Source organism: Acromyrmex echinatior, chromosome 12 (assembly GCF_024713525.1).
Source record: "Acromyrmex echinatior isolate Ae372 chromosome 12, ASM2471352v2, whole genome shotgun sequence".
NCBI lineage: Eukaryota > Metazoa > Arthropoda > Insecta > Hymenoptera > Formicidae > Acromyrmex > Acromyrmex echinatior.
Window position 1 is genome coordinate 213696 of NC_141863.1, and position 22587 is coordinate 236282.

At 30.5% G+C, this 22587-nt stretch overlaps 3 protein-coding genes and 2 pseudogenes across 5 annotated transcripts in view; 2 read left to right on the forward strand and 3 right to left on the reverse strand.

Moving 5' to 3' along the window:
- The window catches only part of LOC147907684 (uncharacterized), a 130253-nt gene that overhangs the window by 99594 nt on the left and 8072 nt on the right, over positions 1–22587 (reverse strand). The window contains exon 2 of the mRNA XM_087411853.1: positions 14708–15561. The gene's annotated coding sequence lies outside the window, so the exon portion shown is untranslated. The remainder of the gene's footprint in view (positions 1–14707; positions 15562–22587) is intronic.
- The window catches only part of LOC147907688 (uncharacterized), a 70207-nt gene that overhangs the window by 46043 nt on the left and 1577 nt on the right, over positions 1–22587 (reverse strand). The gene's annotated exons all lie outside the window — the stretch shown is intronic.
- On the forward strand, positions 5862–7490 carry LOC147907691 (uncharacterized; annotated as a pseudogene). Its single transcript, XR_015546970.1, has 3 exons — positions 5862–6533; positions 6716–7097; positions 7194–7490. The product of XR_015546970.1 is annotated as an uncharacterized LOC147907691 (transcript).
- LOC147907692 (uncharacterized) lies at positions 7860–8403 on the forward strand (annotated as a pseudogene).
- On the reverse strand, positions 15568–19871 carry LOC147907693 (uncharacterized). Its single transcript, XM_087411854.1, has 2 exons — positions 16794–19871; positions 15568–16480 (listed from the first exon to the last, which is right to left on the reverse strand). Exon 1 carries the CDS (start codon positions 19511–19513, stop codon positions 19028–19030), a length of 486 nt encoding a protein of 161 aa, XP_087267980.1. The 5' UTR covers positions 19514–19871; the 3' UTR covers positions 15568–16480; positions 16794–19027.

Here is a 22587-nt window from a genome sequence, read left to right on the forward strand (position 1 = left end):
CCCTTTTTCATCACCCATTACAATACGATGCAAAAAACTTTTTCTTCTGTGTCTTTGAAGCAACAATTCACAGGTCATTTTGCATCTTTCGACGTCCCTCGGCTTCAACTCATACGATATCCAATTTCCTTTTGAATCATTCTAATGGCTTTCAAACGTCTGGAACTCGTTGATCGATCAACATTTAATGATTCTGTAAGTTTTTCTTGTGTTTGACTGGGGTTTTGATCGAGTAAAGCTTTCATCTTCAAATTTTTTCGGCTGGCCTGGACGTTTCTTGTCTTCCGTGTCAAAATCACTTTTTTTATAGCGTCGAAACCACCAGTACTCACATGTTGAAATCGATGGAGTATAATCATGATAAGTTTTCGACAGCATTCGTTTAGCAGCACTTTTTTTCAAATGGAAGTAAAAAAGCAAAGATTCCTGCAAATTGCGTTTTGTTGACACAAAATTCGACATATTCAATGCTCATAAAAACAGTATTGTTTACACTTCGGCAAAATGACACATACTGAAAACTAAAGCCAAATGATGGTGCTTTGAACATGAAGATAGCAACAATATGGCCCGATGTGATAGTACTAGCTACACCTCTCTTGAAAATCCTTTAAAATTAATGCACACTCCCAATAATACAAGATTATTTATTTTTATTTATATTGCTACAGACCATCTTTAAATTTAATTATAGCAACGTAACATTTATAATTTTTGTATACTATATTCTAACTCTTGTATAATTCTTATATAATATTAAATGTTGAATTAATATTAGTTTTCCCTAAATTACAAATAAAAATTAATTCTTTAAAATAGTTATATAAAGTAATATTTTCAAGAATTTTTATTTAACGCTAATGATTTGTCTTAAGTCTATACAATACTTTTAAGAAAATTATTTTTATTATATATTTAATTGTCTTAAGCAAAAGCTTATAATTTTAAAATCAATTCGGAAGATCTATAGAAATTATCAAGTTCTTATGACATAATTATTTTAAAATTTTCGTTTTTGAAACAAACAAAATCTCGCCCCGTTTGGAAATCAAAAGTTAAGATGTTTACGAAAAATTTTGGATTCGGCAATGATCATACGAATCCATTTCTATCTATTTCAATTCTCAAGGAATTGAAATAGAAATGGATTCGTGTGGTCATCGCCGAATCCAAAATTTGGATTTTTCGGATATTAAGTGAATAGTCATGAACTTCAATGATTAATATCTCGGTTCGCGGGGCAGAGAGATTTTTTTCTCTGCTAGATTCTTTCGTTTACAAAAATGCGAACAAGCTTAATTTTATTGATTTATGAGCTAAACTATATAATTATCAAAATATTAAACAACTATAACCTATCATTTTTTGTTTTAATAACATCCGTTGGATTCAATTTTAGTATATAACTTTCCTGTAACTCTTCATTCAAATTCCATTTTCACGTAATTCGTTTTAAAAGCTAAGTGTAATGAATACTATTGCGATCATTAATTTCAAAGTATCAGTCAACAATGTTCACTTCAGTATTCACTACAAATACTGCTGTTCATGGAGCACACGAACGCTATGTTATCAACACACTCTCTTTGGCGATAGCATTTGTAGCGCGAAGTCATGACGTCAAACGCTACCAACAATAACGTCATGATAGTATTTTATAGTGCTATCAGTTAACTCCCCGAACAATGGTATAGCACTGTATAGCACTGGTAGTGAGTAGTGAGCTTCCTGAACGCACCCTAGATATCAAATATCTTATTGACTCCTCATTCTTTTGGCTGCCATTGGCGACCTGTGCCCGCGCGCACGATAAAGCTGTACATACGAACACAGAAATACGAGAATAATCACACGTAACTTGCAATACGATTCCGTCTATCGAGAGAAGCATCATATTTTTCTTTTAATAACGATTCTGATCTTGATACGTCTTGATACGAGAATATCGCCGCTTCGGTCTGGTGAGTTGAGTGACTTTTTTTATAGACTTGACTTACTGTATATCTTGCTCTTCAAGTCATGCATTTAATCTTGCATTAATGTATTTTGTTGCTTTTAAGTAATGCATTAAGTAACTAATTTATATTTATTCACATTAAATGTAATAAATTTTATTTTAGTTTTGGAATTAGATATTTTATAGATTATCTTTATGATAAGTTAATAATTATAAATTGTGTAGTTGCATTCAAAATTTTATTCGTTTTTTAATTGTACCATTAACTTTTCAGTTAATAATTTATGCTTTTGAATTGCTGTAGTTTTGATATTGTGTATATTGATCATAAGCTTAACTTTAACTATTATGAGCTGCTCTGTATCTTTGTTATGAATTCCTGAAAAATTTTTTTTCTGATTCTGACTAAGTTTTTACGAGAATATATAACTTTTAAGCAGCAATGCCACAATGTTATACAGCTGGCTGTTTTGTAAAATAAAAGGAAAACATTTCCATTGTTTGTCTGAAAAGTCTGATAACATTCGTAGAAAGATATGGATTAACAAAATTGGACGAGAAAATCCAAAATCCAAAATCCAGATAACAAATAAAAACAATAGACTTTGTGAGGTACTATATTTTATAATGTAATATAATGATACAGAAGAAAATATAATAAAAACATATAAAAAATAAGAGCATAAAAAACCACAGCACAAGTTATAGTTTGTGATATTTAATTATTATTACATTAATTAAAACATTAAACGTTTTGGCCACAATCTGGCCATCTTCAGTAATTCAATAATATTCTTAAAACGCAGAGTTACATCTAGTTGACATTAAATTCAACAGTCGGGAGTTGTAATTAAATAATCATGTTCTTTTCTATGTGAAGATGCTTCATACAATAATGTTACAACGCCAGTTGTCATATCAAGAAAAGTGTAGAATAAGAATTTCCAGATTCTAATTTAAATAAAATTGTATATATTAATATCTTCTAGTCGGAATAAAGAAATAGAATCATTACCTGTTTTACAGCAAAAAACTAAACGGTGAATCTCAAGTATTTCTTTTGCACAATTAGAATTTTATCATGACATTATGTGTTGTTATTTGTCCTATCATGTATTTTACCACTATTTATATATCTGAATCAACAGTTTAGAAAGTTCTAGAATTATTTATTAAAGGAAAGAGAGATCCTTCTTTAGAAGAGGAAAATAAACATCAGGCAAACCTTCCGTGTCACTTTGCTTATTGATATCACTTGTTTGTCTTTTTATATGTATCATTTCCGAAATTCTTCTTTTCATTAACGATTGTTCTATATCTAAAATTCTTATATTATTCCAATCTAATTCATGCATCTAATTCAAACGGTGACGTGAAACCACTGAAATTTCGGAAGAAGGTTTTTTTTATATCGACCTTATGTTCTTTAATCCGAGTTTTTAATTTCCTTTTAGTTTGGGCAACATAAGACGATTCACAGTTTAAACAATTAATTTTATAAACTACTCCGCATTGGTCATCCTTAGGCAAAGAATCCTTTCCTGTCTTAATAAATGTATTCATTTTATTCATAGGTTTATAAGCTATATTAAAACCATAAACATGTGAAAGTTTTTTGAATTTTTCAGAAACTTTACCCAAGTATGGTATCGTGAAAAATTTTTTTGAAGTAACATTAGAGTCACATTCATTATTAATTTCTTCGCGATTTTGATCTAAATTAGTTCTATTTTCCAATGTTTTAATTCTATTTTTTATTGTTGAAAATATGAACTTTAAAGGATAACCATTACTTAGAAATGTGTGAATTAATTCAGAAATGTTTTTTTCATGAAATTTAGGATGGGATAAAAATAGAATTCTAGAATTGGGCAATCAAATTGCCCAATAATTACTCCCCTTTTATGTGCTAACGGATGATTCGAGAAATAGTTTAAATATCTCCCAGAATTGGTAGGTTTTTTATAAATATCGAAGATGATATTTCCTTCTTGTCTCATTAATTTAACATCTAGGAAATTTATGCCGTTTTTATCGCCAAAGTCCACAGTAAATTTAAGCCTTTCATGATATAAGTTAAACAATTCTAGAACTCCTTCAACCTTTTCTTTATATACAGCTAACACAATATCATCCATATAACGAAAATAAAAAGATGAAATAATATTATTTGTGGTAATAATTTCTTGTTCAAAATCTTGTAAAACTATGTTCGCCAGTATGGGGGACAAAGGAGAACCCATTGGCATGCCAAAAATCTGTTTAAATATTTTATTATCAAAACTAAAAAATGTGGAATTAATTATAATCATAATTGCTTTGATAAACTCATGTAAAGGAATCGAAGTCTTATTCTCAATAAAATTCCATCTACGTTCAATGCTTTTTGATACTAATTCAGTCGGAATATTTGTGTACATGGAGACCACGTCAAATGATATAATACTAAAATTTTTATCAATTGCTTTACCATTGAGTTTATTTACTAAATCTAAGCTGTTTTTAACATAACCAAAATTTTTTATATAATATTATTGTTGTCAATGATTTCTTTTAAGAAGGTCGCCAGTGGATAAAAGCACTGTTAATACAACTGACAATTGATCTTAGAGAGTGACCTTCTTTGTGAATTTTTGGCAATCCATAAGATCTCGGAAATTCGCCCAAAACATACAATTTTTTGTATAAATTTGAATCAATGTACCCCTTATTTTTCCAATTTTTTAATAAATTACCAATATCCACAGTTATTTTCTTAGTAGGATCTTTTTTTATTGAATCGTATGTGGTCTGATCATTAAGCTCATACATTTTTTCTTTGTAGCTATCTCGACTCATAATTACAGTGGTATTGCCTTTATCCGCTCTAGTAATTAAAATATCCGGATTCTATATAAAAAAGTATAATAGTTGCTCAAGAGCTATAATATTGCTATATTTTTTAGGATCATTTTCCCCCTGATCAATATGAATAAAGCAGAAAAGATGGACTACGAAAACTCAAGCCTAATGCTGTTCCATTCATATTTAGAATTAGTCCATCTTCAAACACAAACAATCCTGTTTCTCAAGAGTCACAGACCGTATTTGCTGCAACATCATAGATCTCTAAGAATAAGTAAAATTATATTATAAAATATTGATGTTGTTTATTATTATGTATACGAATGTCATATGTACTAAATTTTTACAGTCAATGATCCATCTTCAAACTGACAATTTTATTTCTCAAGAGTCATAGACCATACTCGATGCAACATTCACACATATCTTAACAATAGATAAAATAATATTATAAAATATTAATATTGATAAAATTACTAATTTTCAATTAATTTAATATCTGAACTTTTCTAGTTTCATTTAATATTTTATTTCATTATTTTAAATGGTCTTATAAGATTATTAGGTTAGAACATGATCAGGGTTAGAATATGATCTTCATATCAGAACATGTAATTGAAACGATTGAAAAACTACTTCAAAAATCGCAATTATAACTGAAAAAAATTAAAAGGCTTGAAACAGAAAAAAGGAAATTGGAACTTGCCACTAAATTACTTTTTAATGATGATCAATTAAAATATCTGACTCGTGAAAAGATCAGCATGGAATGTATGTACAATACAAACAGCTCTTAAAGTAAGAAATACTTGTGGAAATGTAGGCTATTTCACATTAAGGGATTTGAGATTTTCCTTTCCATGTGAACATATTCTTCAGAAAAAGTTATTAAAGAATATTAAAATGCGGCCTAGTGTTGGATTTCATAGATGCTTTAGAAAGAAAAGTAAGTATTTTTTATGTTTATTTTTTTTATGTGCAAATATTTGACGTTGGATAAGTGTATTATGCATTATTACATTATAACAAATATATATTAGTATATTTTTTGTAGATTGCATATATGAATAAACATGAACGTGAGGCAGTATTAATGATTGACAAGATGACGCTCACGCCATCACTCACTTTTGATATATCTTCTGATATTGTTGTTAGACGACCAACAATACCAAGTGCAATGGGTGAAATGGACGAATTGGCCACTCATGCATTAGTGTTCATGCTAGGCGGTTTATCAAGTCGTTGGAAACAAACTGTTGCTTATCATTTTATGTCCAACTCCTTCTGTCCTACCAAAATAAAAGCATTTTTGCTCAATTTAATAAAATTATGTGAATCTAAGCAACTCTGTATTAATATTGTGATTATGGATATGGGAGGACAAAATCAAGCGCTACTCAGGAATTGTGGAATCGTTTATGAACAATATTCACAAGTTGTCAATTACTGTTCTCATCCCTGTGATAATGAACGAAAGCTCTTTTTTATGTACGATTCACCGTATCTTCTTAAAAATCTACGCAATTTTCTGAGTAATGGTCAAAATATAGAATTGCCTGAAGACATATTAATTCGCGAGAAGCTCCCATGCAATTTTGTATCCACGAAGTATATTGAGGAATTACTAAATGTAGATATGCCGCAAGATTTGAAGTTAACGCCACATTTGCGACAAGCAGCTTTGCAGCCATTACATTACGACAAGATGAAAGTTGGATTGACAACTTCTTGACTGGCAACAGCAGTTTTCAGTCAAGAAGTTGCTGCTGCATTGAAATATCTTCAACAAAAAAAAAATAAAACGGAATGCCTTGACGACAGCTTAGTTTTTAAAAACAATACATTGGTTTCGATTGATATCATCACGTTCAAAGAAAACAGCATTGAGTTTTTTGATAAAAAAAAATATGAAGAAGCAACCGAATTTATGAAAGTATGTTTATCTATGTTCTTAACAATGAAAATTGGGACATCGTGGAAATTTGTACAAACGAGCTTTATTTTGACAACTACAGCATTGCAATTGCAAGAAAAAAAAAATTCTACCAATGCACAAAAAAATTTAAATATGTTCTTTTGAGCAGATTTTCTCAAGATGCATTAGAAAATTTGTTTTCTATGATTAGACGAAAGAATCTAGTTTTCCAACTGCAAAAAAATTTAAGACTGCACTGAGAACAATAATATGCTGTACAATTTTTTAAACCAAATCGAAGTGGTAATTGTGAAATTGATGATTCTGATTTCCTCTTTCAGTATATAAAAGCACAAGAAGGATCATCCACTGCAACAGGTATAATTTTCAATTTATTAGTAATAACAATATTTTATAATAACATTATTTTACTTATTATAAATGTACATTTTTAACATTTTTTAATATTTTCAGATTCAGTATTGCAATATAAAAGCAGTTTGCACAAGGATAATATTATCTTTGATTTTAAATTCCTTGAAGATAAGATGAATTATATTCAAATAATATAACATAATTATTATGCTCACATGCTCATTGTCTTATATTCTTTATAATTTATTTTATGTTTCATTTCAGAAAACTCAACATTAGAAAACAATTCTGCAGGATATTTCTGATGACATTAATACAGGATCTGGAATCATTTCCTTCAAATTTTTCTGGTATATAACTTATTGAAAATAAAATAAAATAAACAAAATTTAACAATTTTTACAATGTTTTTTTATATAAAGATTAAATATATCATTTTTTAATAAAAAATGAAAGTATTTCGGAAATTTAGATATTTGAAGTTGACTATGATAGATAAAGATCATCCGGTTCATTACGTTTCGATAAATCGCAACAATTCAGTTAAGAGTTTTATTTTCAATAATCTACATGATTAAAGATCTAGAGTTTTGGATTAAACGAGTCTCTTCCTTATAAAGTCTTTATATTATCTTATTTATTTTTTAAGATTTAACCAAAAAAAGTAACGATTCTCTTAAAATTCTTATGCAATGGTTATCAAAAATGTAATTTAATGCTAATAGTGTTTCATTTCGTTCATATATGTAATGTTATCTAATAAAGATGTACGCTTTATTTGTAGAAGAAGAATAAGCTCAAGCTTTATATAAATTTTGTGGAGGAATTGTCCGAAAAGTTATAAAAAAAATATCGCTTACGATGTGAAACATACAAATCAGCAATGCTGGAATCAATGATAATATTAAAAATATGCAGATTTTAACTGATTGAAGTAATTACTCTTACGCAAGCAATTCAAGATTAAAATATTGTAGCAAGTTGGTTTACAATTTCTTATGTGCTGCAGACTTAATAATTCGTGAGCGCGAAAAAGATATTCTCTCAGAAGAAAGTTCTATGTCCGATATATTGAAAACATTGCGTCCACTTTGTCGGAAATATAAATTCCCATCATGTCATTCAGTTAGACTTAAAATCTTAAAAACATACCTTTTTTCGCGCATTCATTTTATTGTGCGAAAATTTAATATTAAAAGACTTAAAACAGGTTCAGTAAAATGCGGCAGTAAAAGCATTGGCATGAGAAATGCCAATGTAAAAAAGTTACGCTATTAAAACTATAAAAATAAAATAAACACATAATGTATTTTATGTTTGTTTTTATTTAAATGAATGTTTATGTGTTAAATGTAAACATATTTAATATGTTTTTTAATATGTTTTTAATATACTTTATTTAATATGTTATTTTTCAATACAATTTATAATTAAAGTTAACTTTCGTGATGAATGTTATTTTAATTCTTCCTTCCTATCACATACAGTTTATGTACAATTGAATATATTTCATTATTAATTGCAAGAAATCTATATATTATGATTATATATCTATAAATATCTATATATTCCAAAGTTGACTGCCTATAACCGAAAATCTATCGAATCTATCGAATCTAAGAATTTTTTCAGAATTTTTTATCAACTTTTTAGTACTGCATTTTCTTTTTTTTTTATCAACATGAGAAAATACGGTATTAACAAATTCTGAAAAAATTTTGAAAAAATTCTCAGAACTTTATGAGAAGAAAATAAATGATTTTTGTCTCTTGCAGTTTTTCTGTAAAGTTGATAGTATTTGAGTAAAAAATTAGAGACCAATATTTGGCAATTTGTAGTAGTAATTTCTAGTAATTTCTAGTAATTAATATCTTGTTAACTATTGCGAAAATTGCAAAATGGTAAAGGACTTTTCGACTCAGTTTAGTCCTATCTACCTGCCCATGAAATATTTGGCGATTATTTCCAGACACTCTGTCTACACTAACGTGTAGAAAACAAAAATTCTACATTGTAGAATTAGCCTCAAACTTCAAAATTCGCAAATGAAAGTATATGAAATTATTAAAAAATGGGATGTTATTGCATATCATCTTTCTTATTTATTACTGTTTATTATTTCTCTAATGTTTAGGCCGTAAAATTATGTAGCGCTCAGTGAGTGATGGAACGACTTAAAATTACGCTCCACCACTCACTGAGCGCTACATAACCTTACGGGCTAAACACGGCATTAGAGAAATAATAAACAGTAATAAATAAGTAAGAAAGATGATATTAAAGTTTATCTATAGTAGACAAAGTTATTTTACGTTACGAATTATAATAAATAAACATATTAATAATAGATAAATCCCTTTTTTGCTCAGTGAGTGGTCGTCGTTTCTGGATGCACCCATTGATACATACGGTTTGACTCTTCCAATATATATATTCTAAGAGGATAAATGATGCATCAAGCGTTTGAAACACACTCTATATCCTGTTCCTGTTTTACATCTAATGATTGAAATAGAATCCACAATAGCGCTACTGTTATCGCTTCTTCATATCGCTTCCTGAACCGCAAACTAAGTCTACATCCACATTCACATTATCGAAATGAATAGATTCAAATCTTTGAATGTGGATTCAGACTCGGTTCGCAGCTCGATGTTCGGCTCGATAATTTAGACATATCCCTAGCTGAATTTCTTGCACAATTTATCTTTTACTTTTATCTCTCCAACGTGAAAAGAAAATGAGGAAAAACGAATTGTGTACGATGTTCAGCTAAAAAGAATAGAAGTCTGCATCAATGACACAAACTTTCAATATAAAATTTCAACAGAATATATTGCCGGATACTAATGATATCCGACTATTTGATCGAATAGTAAAAAAGTGCCGGGTAATACCGGAAGTCGAATTTCATATATCCGGTGCGTCTCTAGTTTTTTTACTTTTAATCGCTCAAATTTCTACAGTGACGCGAATTTTTAGAAGATCGATGGTTTTTAATAATATGTCGTCGATGTAGATATTATCACCGACGAAATATTATTAAAGATCAACATCCTTACGAGAGTTCGCGTGTGATATTGAAATGATTAAGAGTTAAAACTGATAATATGGTACTCATTTTATGATGTATACGTATTTTATGCATTTAGAACTCAATAATACTCGATTTTTCTTTAAAATTGTGATTTCAGTGCTATCACCAAAGTTTGATTATCAACAGAGATGATAACTGCAGAAAAAAATTGTAATTTTTCTGCAATATATAGGATATTGTAGCTTTGTAAGTACGCATATTTATTTATGAAATAAAAACATTTATGTAATAAAAAATCGTAATAATAACAAATTTATATCAATTAAAAAAACAAAGAACATAAAAAACCACAGCACAGGTTGTCGGTTGTGATGATTAAAACTTTATTCAATAATGAATTATTCAAGCGTTAATCAATACCCTTATCAATAAATAAGCGATTAAACGTTTCGGCCACAATCTGGCCATCTTCAGTAATTAAACATCCTTTCAAAACGCAAAAATTTTTTACATTCAGTCGAAATAATTACATCGGTCGTATGTTAAAATAGATTAAAAGTGTTCTTATTAGTGTGACGGTGATCGTGCAGCAATATTACAACACCCGCTTATATGACAGGATAAAGTAGAACAAGAACTTCCAGATTCTAATCAGAACAAATTTTATAATTACGTTAATCTCTTATACTCGAAAAATAAAGAGCAAATGCGTTACCTGTTTTACAGTCAAAAAACGAAACGGTAGATCTCAGACATTACTTTCGCACAATTAAATTTTAGTCGTGACATTGTGTGTTGTTACTGGTCTTATCATGTATTTTACCACTATTTATATACCAAGTGAAACTTTCGAAAGTACCAGAACAATCCTTGAAGAAAAAAGGAGAACCTACATAAGCAAAAAAAGATAAATATCGGGTAAACCTTCCGTGTCACTTTGCTTATTGATACCTCTTGTTTGTTTCTTTATATGAATCATTTCTGAAATTCTTCTTTTTATCAGAGATCGTTCTGTGTCTAAAATTTTAATATTCTCCCAATCCAGATCATGCATCTCACTAAGACAATGACGCGAAACTACGGAGATCTCAGAGGACGGTTTCTTTATGTCGGCTTTATGTTCCTTTATCCGCGTTTTTAATTTCCGTTTGGCCCACATATGAAGATTCACAGTTTTTACAATTTATTTTATACACTAAACCGCTTTTTTCATGCTTTGAAAGAGAATCTTTTCCTGTCTTAATAAACTTGTTCATAGTGTTCATGGGTTTATATGCTATATTAAACCCATGAATGTGTGAAAGTTTTTTGAACTTTTCAGATACCCCACAAAAATACGGTATCGTAAAAAATTTTTTTGAATTAGAGTTCAAATTATTGTTCACAAGGTTCTCTTTCAAGTTAATTCTATTTGCTAAAGTTTTTATTCTATTGTTTATGGTGGAAAAAACGAATTTCAAAGGATAGCCATTACATAAAAATACATTAATTAATTCAATAATGTTTTTTTCCTGGAATTTCGGATGAGACAAAAATATAATTCTATCAAGTTGACCGATGATAACACCTCTTTTATGTATTAATGGATGATTTGAGAAAAAGTTTAAATATCTTCCCGAATTCGAAGGTTTTTTATAAATGTCAAAGATAATCCTTCCTTCTTGTTCCATTAATTTAACGTCTAAGAAATTTATACCGTTTTCATCACCATAATCCACAGTAAACTTTAGTCTTTCATGATATGTATTAAACAATTCCAGCAATTCATCAATGCTCTCTTTATGCACGGCTAATAAAATGTCGTCCACATAACGAAAATAAAAAGATAGAACGATATTATTCTTGGTAATAATTTCTTCTTCTAAATCCTGTAAAACCATGTTAGCAAGTATCGGAGACAAAGGAGAGCCCATTGGCAAGTCGAAAATCTGTTTAAATATTTTATTGTCAAACGCGAAAAAAGTGGAGTCAATTATGGTCATGATCGCTTTGATGAATTCGTGCAATGGAATTGAAGTTACATTAACAACATCACTCCACCTACGTTCAATACTTCTTATGACTAATTCAGTTGGAATATTCGTGTACATGGAGACAACATCAAAGGATACAATGCTAAAATCCATATCCATAGCTTTGCCATTAAGTTTATATACTAAGTCTAAGCTGTTTTTTATATAATCAAAATTATTCACAATATTCTTCTCCAGTATGTTTTTTAGAAAACTCGCTAAAGGATAAAAAGCGCTGTTTATGCAACTAACGATTATTCTTAGAGGGTGACCTTCCTTATGAATTTTCTGCAGTCCATATATCCTGGGAAGTTCGCCGTCAGAAACATACAATTTTTTATATATGTTTGAATCAATGTAACATTTGCTTTTCCAGTATTTCAATAATTTACCGATATCTGCGGTAATTTTATTCGTAGGATCTTTTTTGATTGAAATGTATGTGGAGTGATCATTGAGAATGTTATACATTTTTTCTTCGTAACGCTCACGGTTCAAAATTATGGTGGTGTTGCCTTTGTCAGCTCTAGTAATTAAAATATCTGTATTGTCCGAGATCAACCTCCTCACCTCTGCTACATCCTCACTCAACACAGTGTTTTCATACGATTTAATATTACATTTATTAACAGATTTTAGAATCTGAACAGTTTCGTTTCTAATGTTTTTGCTTGTATCATCGTCAGCTTTAAAAAGGTTACCTTCCACATGTTTGATGAACTCGCATGTAATAACATCCTTGCTCACCAAACACGTTTATATTTAAATATTTACGTGTAGAACTACAAGACGCCTACAAACACCTAGGCCAAACTAAATTTGAATTACTCAATATGTGTAGAAAAATTGAAAACAATTTACCTCATAACATAGTGTGTTCATTCTTTCGAAGACAGGAAATTAATTATAACATCATGTGGAAAAAAGAACAGATTAGGATTGGTAAAAAAATCTCGAATTTGTGTGCCAAATATACTCGACAAAATAAGTTAAAAATTAACGGCATTAATTAAGACAGGAAAAGATTCTCTTTCAAAGCATAAAAAAAGCGGTTTAGTGTATAAAATAAATTGTAAAAACTGTGAATCTTCATATGTGGGCCAAACGAAATGGAAATTAAAAACGCGAATAAAGGAACATAAAGCCGACATAAAGAAACCGTCCTCTGAGATCTCCGTAGTTTCGCGTCATCGTCTTAGTGAGATGCATGATCTGGATTGGGAGAATATTAAAATTTTAGACACAGAACGATTTCTGATAAAAAGAAGAATTTCAGAAATGATTCATATAAAGAAACAAACAAGAGGTATCAATAAGCAAAGTGACACGGAAGGTTTACCCGATATTTATCTTCCTTTGCTTATGTAGGTTCTCCTTTTTTCTTCAAGGATTGTTCTGGTACTTTCGAAAGTTTCACTTGATATATAAATAGTAGTAAAATACATGATAAGACCAGTAACAACACACAATGTCACGACTAAAATTTAATTGTGCGAAAGTAATGTCTGAGATCTACCGCTTCGTTTTTTGACTGTAAAACAGGTAACGCATTTGCTCTTTATTTTTCGAGTATAAGAGATTAACGTAATTATAAAATTTGTTCTGATTAGAATCTGGAAGTTCTTGTTCTACTTTATCCTGTCATATAAGCGGGTATTGTAATATTGCTGCACGATCACCGTCACATAATAAGAACACTTTTAATCTATTTTAACATACGACCGATGTAATTATTTCGACTGAACGTAAAAAATTTTTGCGTTTTGAAAGGATGTTTAATTACTGAAGATGGCCAGATTGTGGCCGAAACGTTTAATCGCTTATTTATTGATATAGGTATTGATTAACGCTTGAATAATTCATTATTGAATAAAGTTTTAATCATCACAACCGACGACCTGTGCTGTGGTTTTTTATGTTCTTTGTTTTTTTAATTTTTAAAGTTATAACCACTTTTATTTTAGACATTTTGAAATTTATATCAATTGTTGATAATGTCAGCATTCTTCAATTATCTCCGAGTCCTCCTTGGGTCCTATTTATACTGCCGAAAATTTGCCCAAGGTTGACGGTCTTTAATAGTATCTCGTCGGTGATATTATACTTAGGATACCAAACTGATACAGAACGATGAAATAACGTTCTGTGCTATATGAGATATGCAGGTTTCTCATTTTTTCAAACTTAATTGAAAAAAATGATATGAAAAAAATTAATCAATTACAAATACGATCGAAAATGATTTTTATAAACTATATGTCACGTATTAAACTGGAGCTATCCGATTTTGAATGATTATAATATCCATGTATTATTCTACAATTATTCAGTAGTGATATACATATACCTCTAATATTCAATTTCTTCACTTCCAGATAAGTTGCGGATAACCTTATTCAAAAGATATCTCTTGGATAAAGTTATCTAAAGATGAAGAAATTAGACATAAATAAAAAAATTTTAAATTTACCTTCGTTTATATTCAGACAAGTTATTAATAATGACATTCACATCAGACATTCTGACGCACAGAGTACTTAATTCTTACATATCCAGAGACTTACTCAACAAATATCCAGTGTCTGAAGAGAACGTGACACAATAATAAAAAATTGATAACGTTAAACAATAGGCACTATATGTTATATAGTATCACAATGCACCACGTGTATTCGGTGTGCTCGGAATTAGTTGCCCATTTCGGACAGATTTCTGAGGCGACCCCCACTACCACTCGAGACTCGGCGGCCGAGCCCACGTGACGCTGTGCCTCAGGAGCGTCGCGATACAAAAAGTATGCTGGGAGCATATCTTCCGGCAAATATCATTAAAATATTTTCTTTCCTGATTTTTATGATTTTTATTTTAATATTTAAATTTTTTATTATTAACATATTATGTGTATATTCTATTGTATATTCTAATAATATAAGCAATAATTGCTTACTATATTATTGTTTATTATATTAATTACACGAAAATGATTGCGGAATAGAGAATGCGTCATAGAAGCAACCAATCAGCGTTATTCTGCGTAATTCCGAATAGCATTAATTTATTGGTTGTTTCAATGACGCATTCTCTACTCCGCAGTCTTTTTCCGCACCATGTGAATTCATCCTAAAAGATTGCAACAGGTTTTTTTTCTATGGTTTTCGGAATGCATTCTACTCACCGATTGGTTTTTACTTACGGATCCGTAAATCGCATTTTGCCGCGCGGCAAGCGTTTTTGCGTCCAGTACAGAAGTTATTAGACGATTTTTAGTGAAATCACTATATTTCTAAAGTATCGCAATTAATTTCAGAAATGTCGTCAAAATGGCCGTAGTGCACATAGTACACGATTTCAAGCATGGTAGTTAGTGATTCATCTTTTAAACTATACTTGTCCCTTTGCATTTTCATACACTAAATTGCTACAACAAATAAACCCATATTAAATTAAATAATACATAAACTAAGTATTTATATATTTTTTTTATCATAAATAAATTAAAAAACATTTATTTACATACTTGATAGCTTTATTTTCTCAAATAAAGTATGTATTGGGTCATCTAAAAAGGATCCGCGGTTTTTTGTCACTAGATGTGTGTTGATATATCTAGTGACAAAATACCGCGGATACTTTTTAGATGACCCAATATATACAAATGCATAAATTTGAAATGACCGCGTTTCGCGTCAAAATGGATACGAATGACTTTAACTCTTAGTAGAATAAGGATATAAAGAGAGTAACGCCAATTTGTGTTCTATATCTGGGGTTCTATATCTATAGCATTGTTTGTTTTGTCTCTGAGGTCTCAAGAGCTGCTCGGGGTCGCTCTGAATGAATCCAGCGTACTTGAAATGTAGAATTCGCACTATGTACATATGACGTCCGACATTCATCGAAACAATGAATGTCGTTAGATGTCGTATGATGGATGTCGTACGTAGAGAGTACGTAGAGAGCTTATAATCAGAGTGGCGCCATACGGGTATCACTTGTGATTGGTCCGCCATGTTTTAGTCATTCCCTCCAATTTTTTAAACGCATTATCTAAATTTTTCTAAATTTTGAATTCATGCTAAAAAATGCTCAAAAATTGTGACAAATTAAAAAATGATAATAAATATTATATATAAATAAATATTATATATAAAATAATAATATATATAATATTGTATAAAATAATAAAACTTTTACATATATTATTTATTATAAAATTTCATTTATTTTGTACTTTTTTTCTTCTTTACAAAGTATCCGAAAATTGTTAGCACTGCATTTGGTTTTAATTTCTTTTTATTATCTATTCTCTGTTCCCACATTTTAAAAGCAAAATGCATCTGTAATAATATAAAAGAAATCAAAAATTCAGAAAAATATTATATATGTATATATCATTTCATAAAATATAATATATTAAATATCATAATTATCATATTATTTGATTTAGACTCACAGTGCAATGATATATAATTGAAAAGATTATGACAAAAAGAGAAAGAATTAAATTCGTAACTAATGTGATGACTACATATACTTAGTGCCAAGACACTACCGTGTCTTCAGATATTATAATTAATCTGTGTATATTTTATGTTACATTTTTATTTTAATATTTTAAATACATTATTTATAAAGCATAAATTACTTTACCTCATACAGATGAATTTTTTGATGGTGTCCAATTTTTATATTTGCCATTTATACTCTTTAACCAATTCATTCGGCGTTCTGTGTCTTTCGGAATTATTTTCATAACATATCCTTTTTTTAAGAATTTTTTGAATTGTTACAAAACGGTATTGTATATCCAACCGTATTTCTAAAATAATTTCGATTTAACTTTATTTTTATCAATGTATCTTTATGTATCTATGTCGTTCAATGCTGTTGCACCTAAAACTGACAGTCTGTTGGATAGACTGAGACCATATATCTCTTTCTCTCTCGCAGAATTTCGTTAAAACATGGCGTCATTTCTCTTATTATAGGCGCCACTCTGATTATAAGCTCTCTAGTCATACTAGTGTGAATCCTATATTTCAAATACGTTAGGTTCATTCAGAACGACCTCGAGCAGCTCTCGAGAGACAAAACGAACAATATATATACATATATACGCAATTCCTCATCTTAACCATAGAACTTATAGTAATGAAAGGGGAATACAAACGTCGAGCTGTGAGCGAGACTGAGAGACAGAAGATGTTTTTCTGTCCTCTTTTTATCCTCTTTTGGCACATGCGCAGAAAAAAGAAAAGTTACTGAACAGGACAGAAATATTGGGTCATCTAAAAAGTATCCGCGGTACTTTGTCACTAGATATATGACCATCAACACACATCTAGTGACAAAAAACCGCAGATACTTTTTAGATGACCCAATATATCTTTCTATCCTTTTCTATCAAAAGAAGAAAAGTTACTGAGCAGGAATATATGTCTTCTGTCTTTCAGTCTTGCTCATACTTTCCACTCATTTGTTAAATAGATTATTCTTCTTCTATTACTTTTTTTTTTTAGAGTTTTTAACCTCTTCTTGGCTTTAATCTCTTCTTCCTTTAACGTTTCTTCTTTCTAAAGATTTCGTTCGCGTATGCTCCAACATGCTCCAATGTACTCCTGTTATAGCTACTACCCACTTCAACGAGTGCATTAGGACTATTGACTACCATCACATACAAAATGACATGAACTGCATAAACATAGCATAATGGCTTGCACATTGAACGCGGAAACGCTTGCCGCGCGGCAAAATGTGATGGTAGTCAATAAGCTTACAGCTCCTAACATGTTCATTGGTTATTTTGCCGCGCGGCCTACAATGGCAGTATCAGCAATTAGAGATACTATAACAGAGATTCGACAACGCGTTAACGATTTCTGATTGGCTCCCGTCGCTTGGGGTATAACCGGAAGTGAGAGAGAAAGATATATATAACTAAGAAAGAAAGCTTAGCCGACCTAACCTGTCACCTGTCGAAAGAAAACAGCGTGCCTACTGCCTAAATAATCAACATTGAACTAAACTGATTAAAAGTACATTAATCATACAACGAAAAAAAAAGAAAATAGCCTCGGTTGATCGATTATAAAGTGAAAATATATAAAAGTGTCAACACTTGTGCAATTTATAAGGTATGTGTATTTTATTTCAGACTATGTGATATCAGGGTTGGGAAAGTTACTTATAAGTTACTTTTTAGATCACCTTATAAGCGTTTGTTATAGAACTTAAGTACAAATAATAATAAAAATTTGTAGCAAATGATAAAATATAACATAAAAAACAAAATACCCGAACTTATTGTACTGATATACAGGGTGGCCCATTTTAATCGATCCACCCAAATATCTCCAAAAGTATGCACTGTATCAAAAAATTGTTCAAACAAAAGTTGTTCAGGACAACGGGGGCCATCTTTGTGCAATATTAGTTTTGACCTTGAACTCAATTTTCAAGGTTATTTAAAGGTCAACCTAACTTTTTTAAATGGAAACCCCTACTTTTAATACCGGATTCGGAAAGAGCGGGAAATTTTACGTCCGAAATGATATTTTGTAATTTAATAGATTGACCTTCAGAAGGTCAAATATTAAAAAATCGTCCAGACGTTGTTTTCTTTGAGCATCAGAGGATTTATAGGGGAATAAATGTTTGAGTGGACTTGGAAGTCAACGACCTTGACCATCTTGACCGCGGCAAACTTTCAAGGTCATTCAATATAAATTTTTTGATGAACATCTTACTTTTAGCATTACCCAAAAACAACGATGTGGACGTAGTAAGTTCTGTTTTCTTTGGGGTGCTTGTTTACCGTGAGTCCCCTTGCCTCTCACGATTGGGGTGCTTCATTACTGTAAGTCCCCTTGCCTCTGACTTTCACTTTATTGAAGCAAATGTTCAAAATTGCCTCCATCAACTTCAAGACACAAATTTACACGCCTTTGAAAATGTTGCACTGCCCTTAGCAAAGTATCCCTTGGGATTACTGCGCAAGCGCGACGAATACGGCCTATCATGTCTTCTCTGGTTGTTGGTCGTTGTTTAAAAACAGCATCTTTTAAGAAGCCCCATAAATAGAAATCCGGAGGTGTCATGTCTGGTGAACACGGAGGCCAGTTAACTGGACCTCCTCGTCCAATCCACCTGTCTTTATAATTATTATTCAGAAAATCACGTACTATTCGCGCAAAATGGGGTGCAGCACCATCTTGTTGTAACCACATTCTCTGACGTGTCACCAAATCTACATTCTCCAAGAGCTCTGGTAGTCGTTCCCTAAGTAATTCTAAGTAGGTAAATCTATCGACATTTTCCTCAAAAACATAAGGTCCAATAAGGTATCCATTAATTATGCCACACCAAACCATAATGCTCCATCGATGCTGATGCTCAAAGAAAACAACGTCTGGACGATTTTTTAATATTTGACCTTCTGAAGGTCAATCTATTAAATTACAAAATATCATTTCGGACGTAAAATTTCCCGCTCTTTCCGAATCCGGTATTAAAAATAGGGGTTTCCATTTAAAAAAGTTAGGTTGACCTTTAAATAACCTTGAAAATTGAGTTCAAGGTCAAAACTAATATTGCACAAAGATGGCCCCCGTTGTCCTGAACAACTTTTGTTTGAACAATTTTTTGATACAGTGCATACTTTTGGAGATATTTGGGTGGATCGATTAAAATGGGCCACCCTGTATATAATATACCGTATTTCCAATGTAGTCTCAAAAATAATTTTTTTTTTTCAAATAAAATAGGTGAATAAAAAATGCCTGCTAATAGCTGCTGTGCCGGCTATTGTACTAATACAAATATAAAAGGATATCAGATATGTCGATTTCCAAAAGATTCGGAAAGAAAAAGAATATGGATCCAGAATATGAATCGTACAGATTGAATTTCAACTTCAGATGCAAGATTATGTAAGTTACAATCAAAAGCTAACTGTTTTAATTTTTGCTAAAAGTTTTGTAAAAATATTATAATACTTAGAAAAAAGTATTCAAAACCGTTTAAATATACTAAATGAAGACTGAGAAAAATATAATTGCACATTCAAAAAGTTATAAAAATTATATTTTCTGTACAGGTCCATTTTGTCCCTCATATGTGGATGACGAGAAAAGATGGCTCACGCAGATTAAAATCTGATGCAGTTCCAACAATATTCGATGAGAATTTTCCAACGTCTATAACAAGGCAGAACACAATGACCGAAGCAGCAGAGATTGATATATTTGAAAATGCTGCAAATGAAATGGAAGAAGAAATAGAAATCAATGAAGAAGATATCACCGTGGAAGAAAAAAATGATGTATTAGGCATTCTATCTAATAGAACAGAAACTTCAGATCCATATGTTTTACAACGTTTGGAGAAATTGGAAATGCTTTGGAAAAAAAGTGAACGCTTAAGACTGCAAATGAAGAAAAAAATTACAGCAGGCGAAAAGAAAAATCAAGAGGCTTCAAACTGAAGTACGTAATAAGAAAATAACTTCAAATATAAATAAGATTTTCAATGAAGATCAATTATGCTTGCTGTCTGCAAAGTACAAAAAAATACCAAAATGGTGCAATAGTACGTTGATTAAAGCTTACAGATTAAAATTTGCATGTGGTACTGCAGGTTACGAGGAATTGTTAAAAGCAAATTTCCCTCTTCCTTCTCTTCGCACTTTAAGTAGGAAGTTAGAAAATCTTAAATTCGAAAGTGAGACAATTAACGAAATTTTTGAATTTATGAAAATTAAAATTTCTGGGTTCGAGAAAGAAATTGATAAAGATTGCACATTGTGCTCGATGAGATGAGTATTTCCGCTGGTACTTTTTATGATGCATCAACAAACACGATCATTGGCAACGTTACATTGCCAGATCATGATACAAGTATTTTTGCTACCCATAGCCTCGTTTTTATGTTAGCCGGAATTGCTTCGAGATGGAAACAAGTGGTTGCATATTATTTTACTGGTAATAAAGTCAACGGTGAAAAATTAAAACCTATAGTTGAAGCGATTATAAAAAAAGCTGAGGAACTTGGTTTAATTGTTCATAATGTCACTTCGGATATGGGACCAAACAATCAAGCAATGTGGAGAGCGTTTGGAATACAAGTTTCAAATGTTATAATTCAAAATAGTTGTAAGTATCCTTGCTCTAATGATAGGCTTTTGTACTTTTATTCGGACGTACCTCATGCTTTAAAAAATATTAAAACTGGCTTTATAAATAATGAAACAATAACCATTCCAGATTATTTTGTTAATAAGTTTGCATTACCTACAAATGTAGCTAATTGTAGTCATTTAAACGCTGTTCTTATTGCTAATGAAAATTGTGATATAAAGTTAGCTCCTAAGTTGCGATCTGAATATTTATCTGGAAAAAATCATTTTCAAAAAATGAAAGTTAATACTGCTACAACAGTATTCAGCGATCAAGTAGGGACAGCTCTTGAATTGTTAGCAAACTCAAACGATGCCATGATAACGACTGCTTGGTTTTTAAAATTTATTGCTCGATGGTTTCAAACAATGAGCGGAAGAAATTTGTATTTAGCTTTAGGATTGAGTTGCATGGAAAAATTTGAAGAAACAATTGCTTTTCTAAATGAAGTAATTGAATTTTTCAAAGGCTTAAAAGTAGGAAAGAATGGAAATTGGAAGCCTTTTCAAACAGCTGTGATAATGTCTACAACGACCGTCCTTCAATTAACTTTGGTTTTACTGCGTGACAGAGGTTTTAATTATTTTTTACCTTCGCGTCTTTCGCAAGACTGCATCGAGAACTTATTTTCTGTAATAAGATTAAAAAACGTAATTCCGAATGCATTTCAATTTAAAAACAATTTAAAATTGATAAGTATTTCTCAGTTCATGAAGAGTATATCCAATAGTAATTACGAAACTGATGATAGAGAATTTTTTTCAGAATTTTTAGATATTTTAATGGAAAACAGCAAGTCTGTAAGCAAATATGAACAAGTACAAGTATTTAATATAATGCCAGAAAAAATTGTTTTCGGTAAATTAGAATTAAACAAAATTTATTATGTTGCCGGATATTTAATGGCGAATATTATGAAAAATCAAATTGTATGCAATACTTGTATAAATGCAACAGGATTAATACAGTCAAATAATTATTATTACAGTGCCTTAACACGTCTCACATGTAAAAACGTAAATACTTTATTTTTTGTAAATCCTGTCACGTTCAACTTTTTTCTTCAAATGGCAAAAATATTTAAGACTTTTTATCCTCGTATTAGAGTACAAAAACATGTAAATCTGAAACAATTCTTTGTAAAATTATATAACCAAAGTACTTTTTCTCTGCATGCCATAATTTGAAAGAAAAAATTATTAAAAGGTTTATAGCATTTCAATTGAAAAATTGTTCGCGTGCGATAACTCCGTGTAATATTAGGTGTTGGA

What these genes read in the sequence shown, in the direction of transcription:
- LOC147907693 (XM_087411854.1), bottom strand. Translation starts at nt 19,513, where the DNA reads ATGGTTTGGTGTGGCATAATTAATGGATACCTTATTGGACCTTATGTT.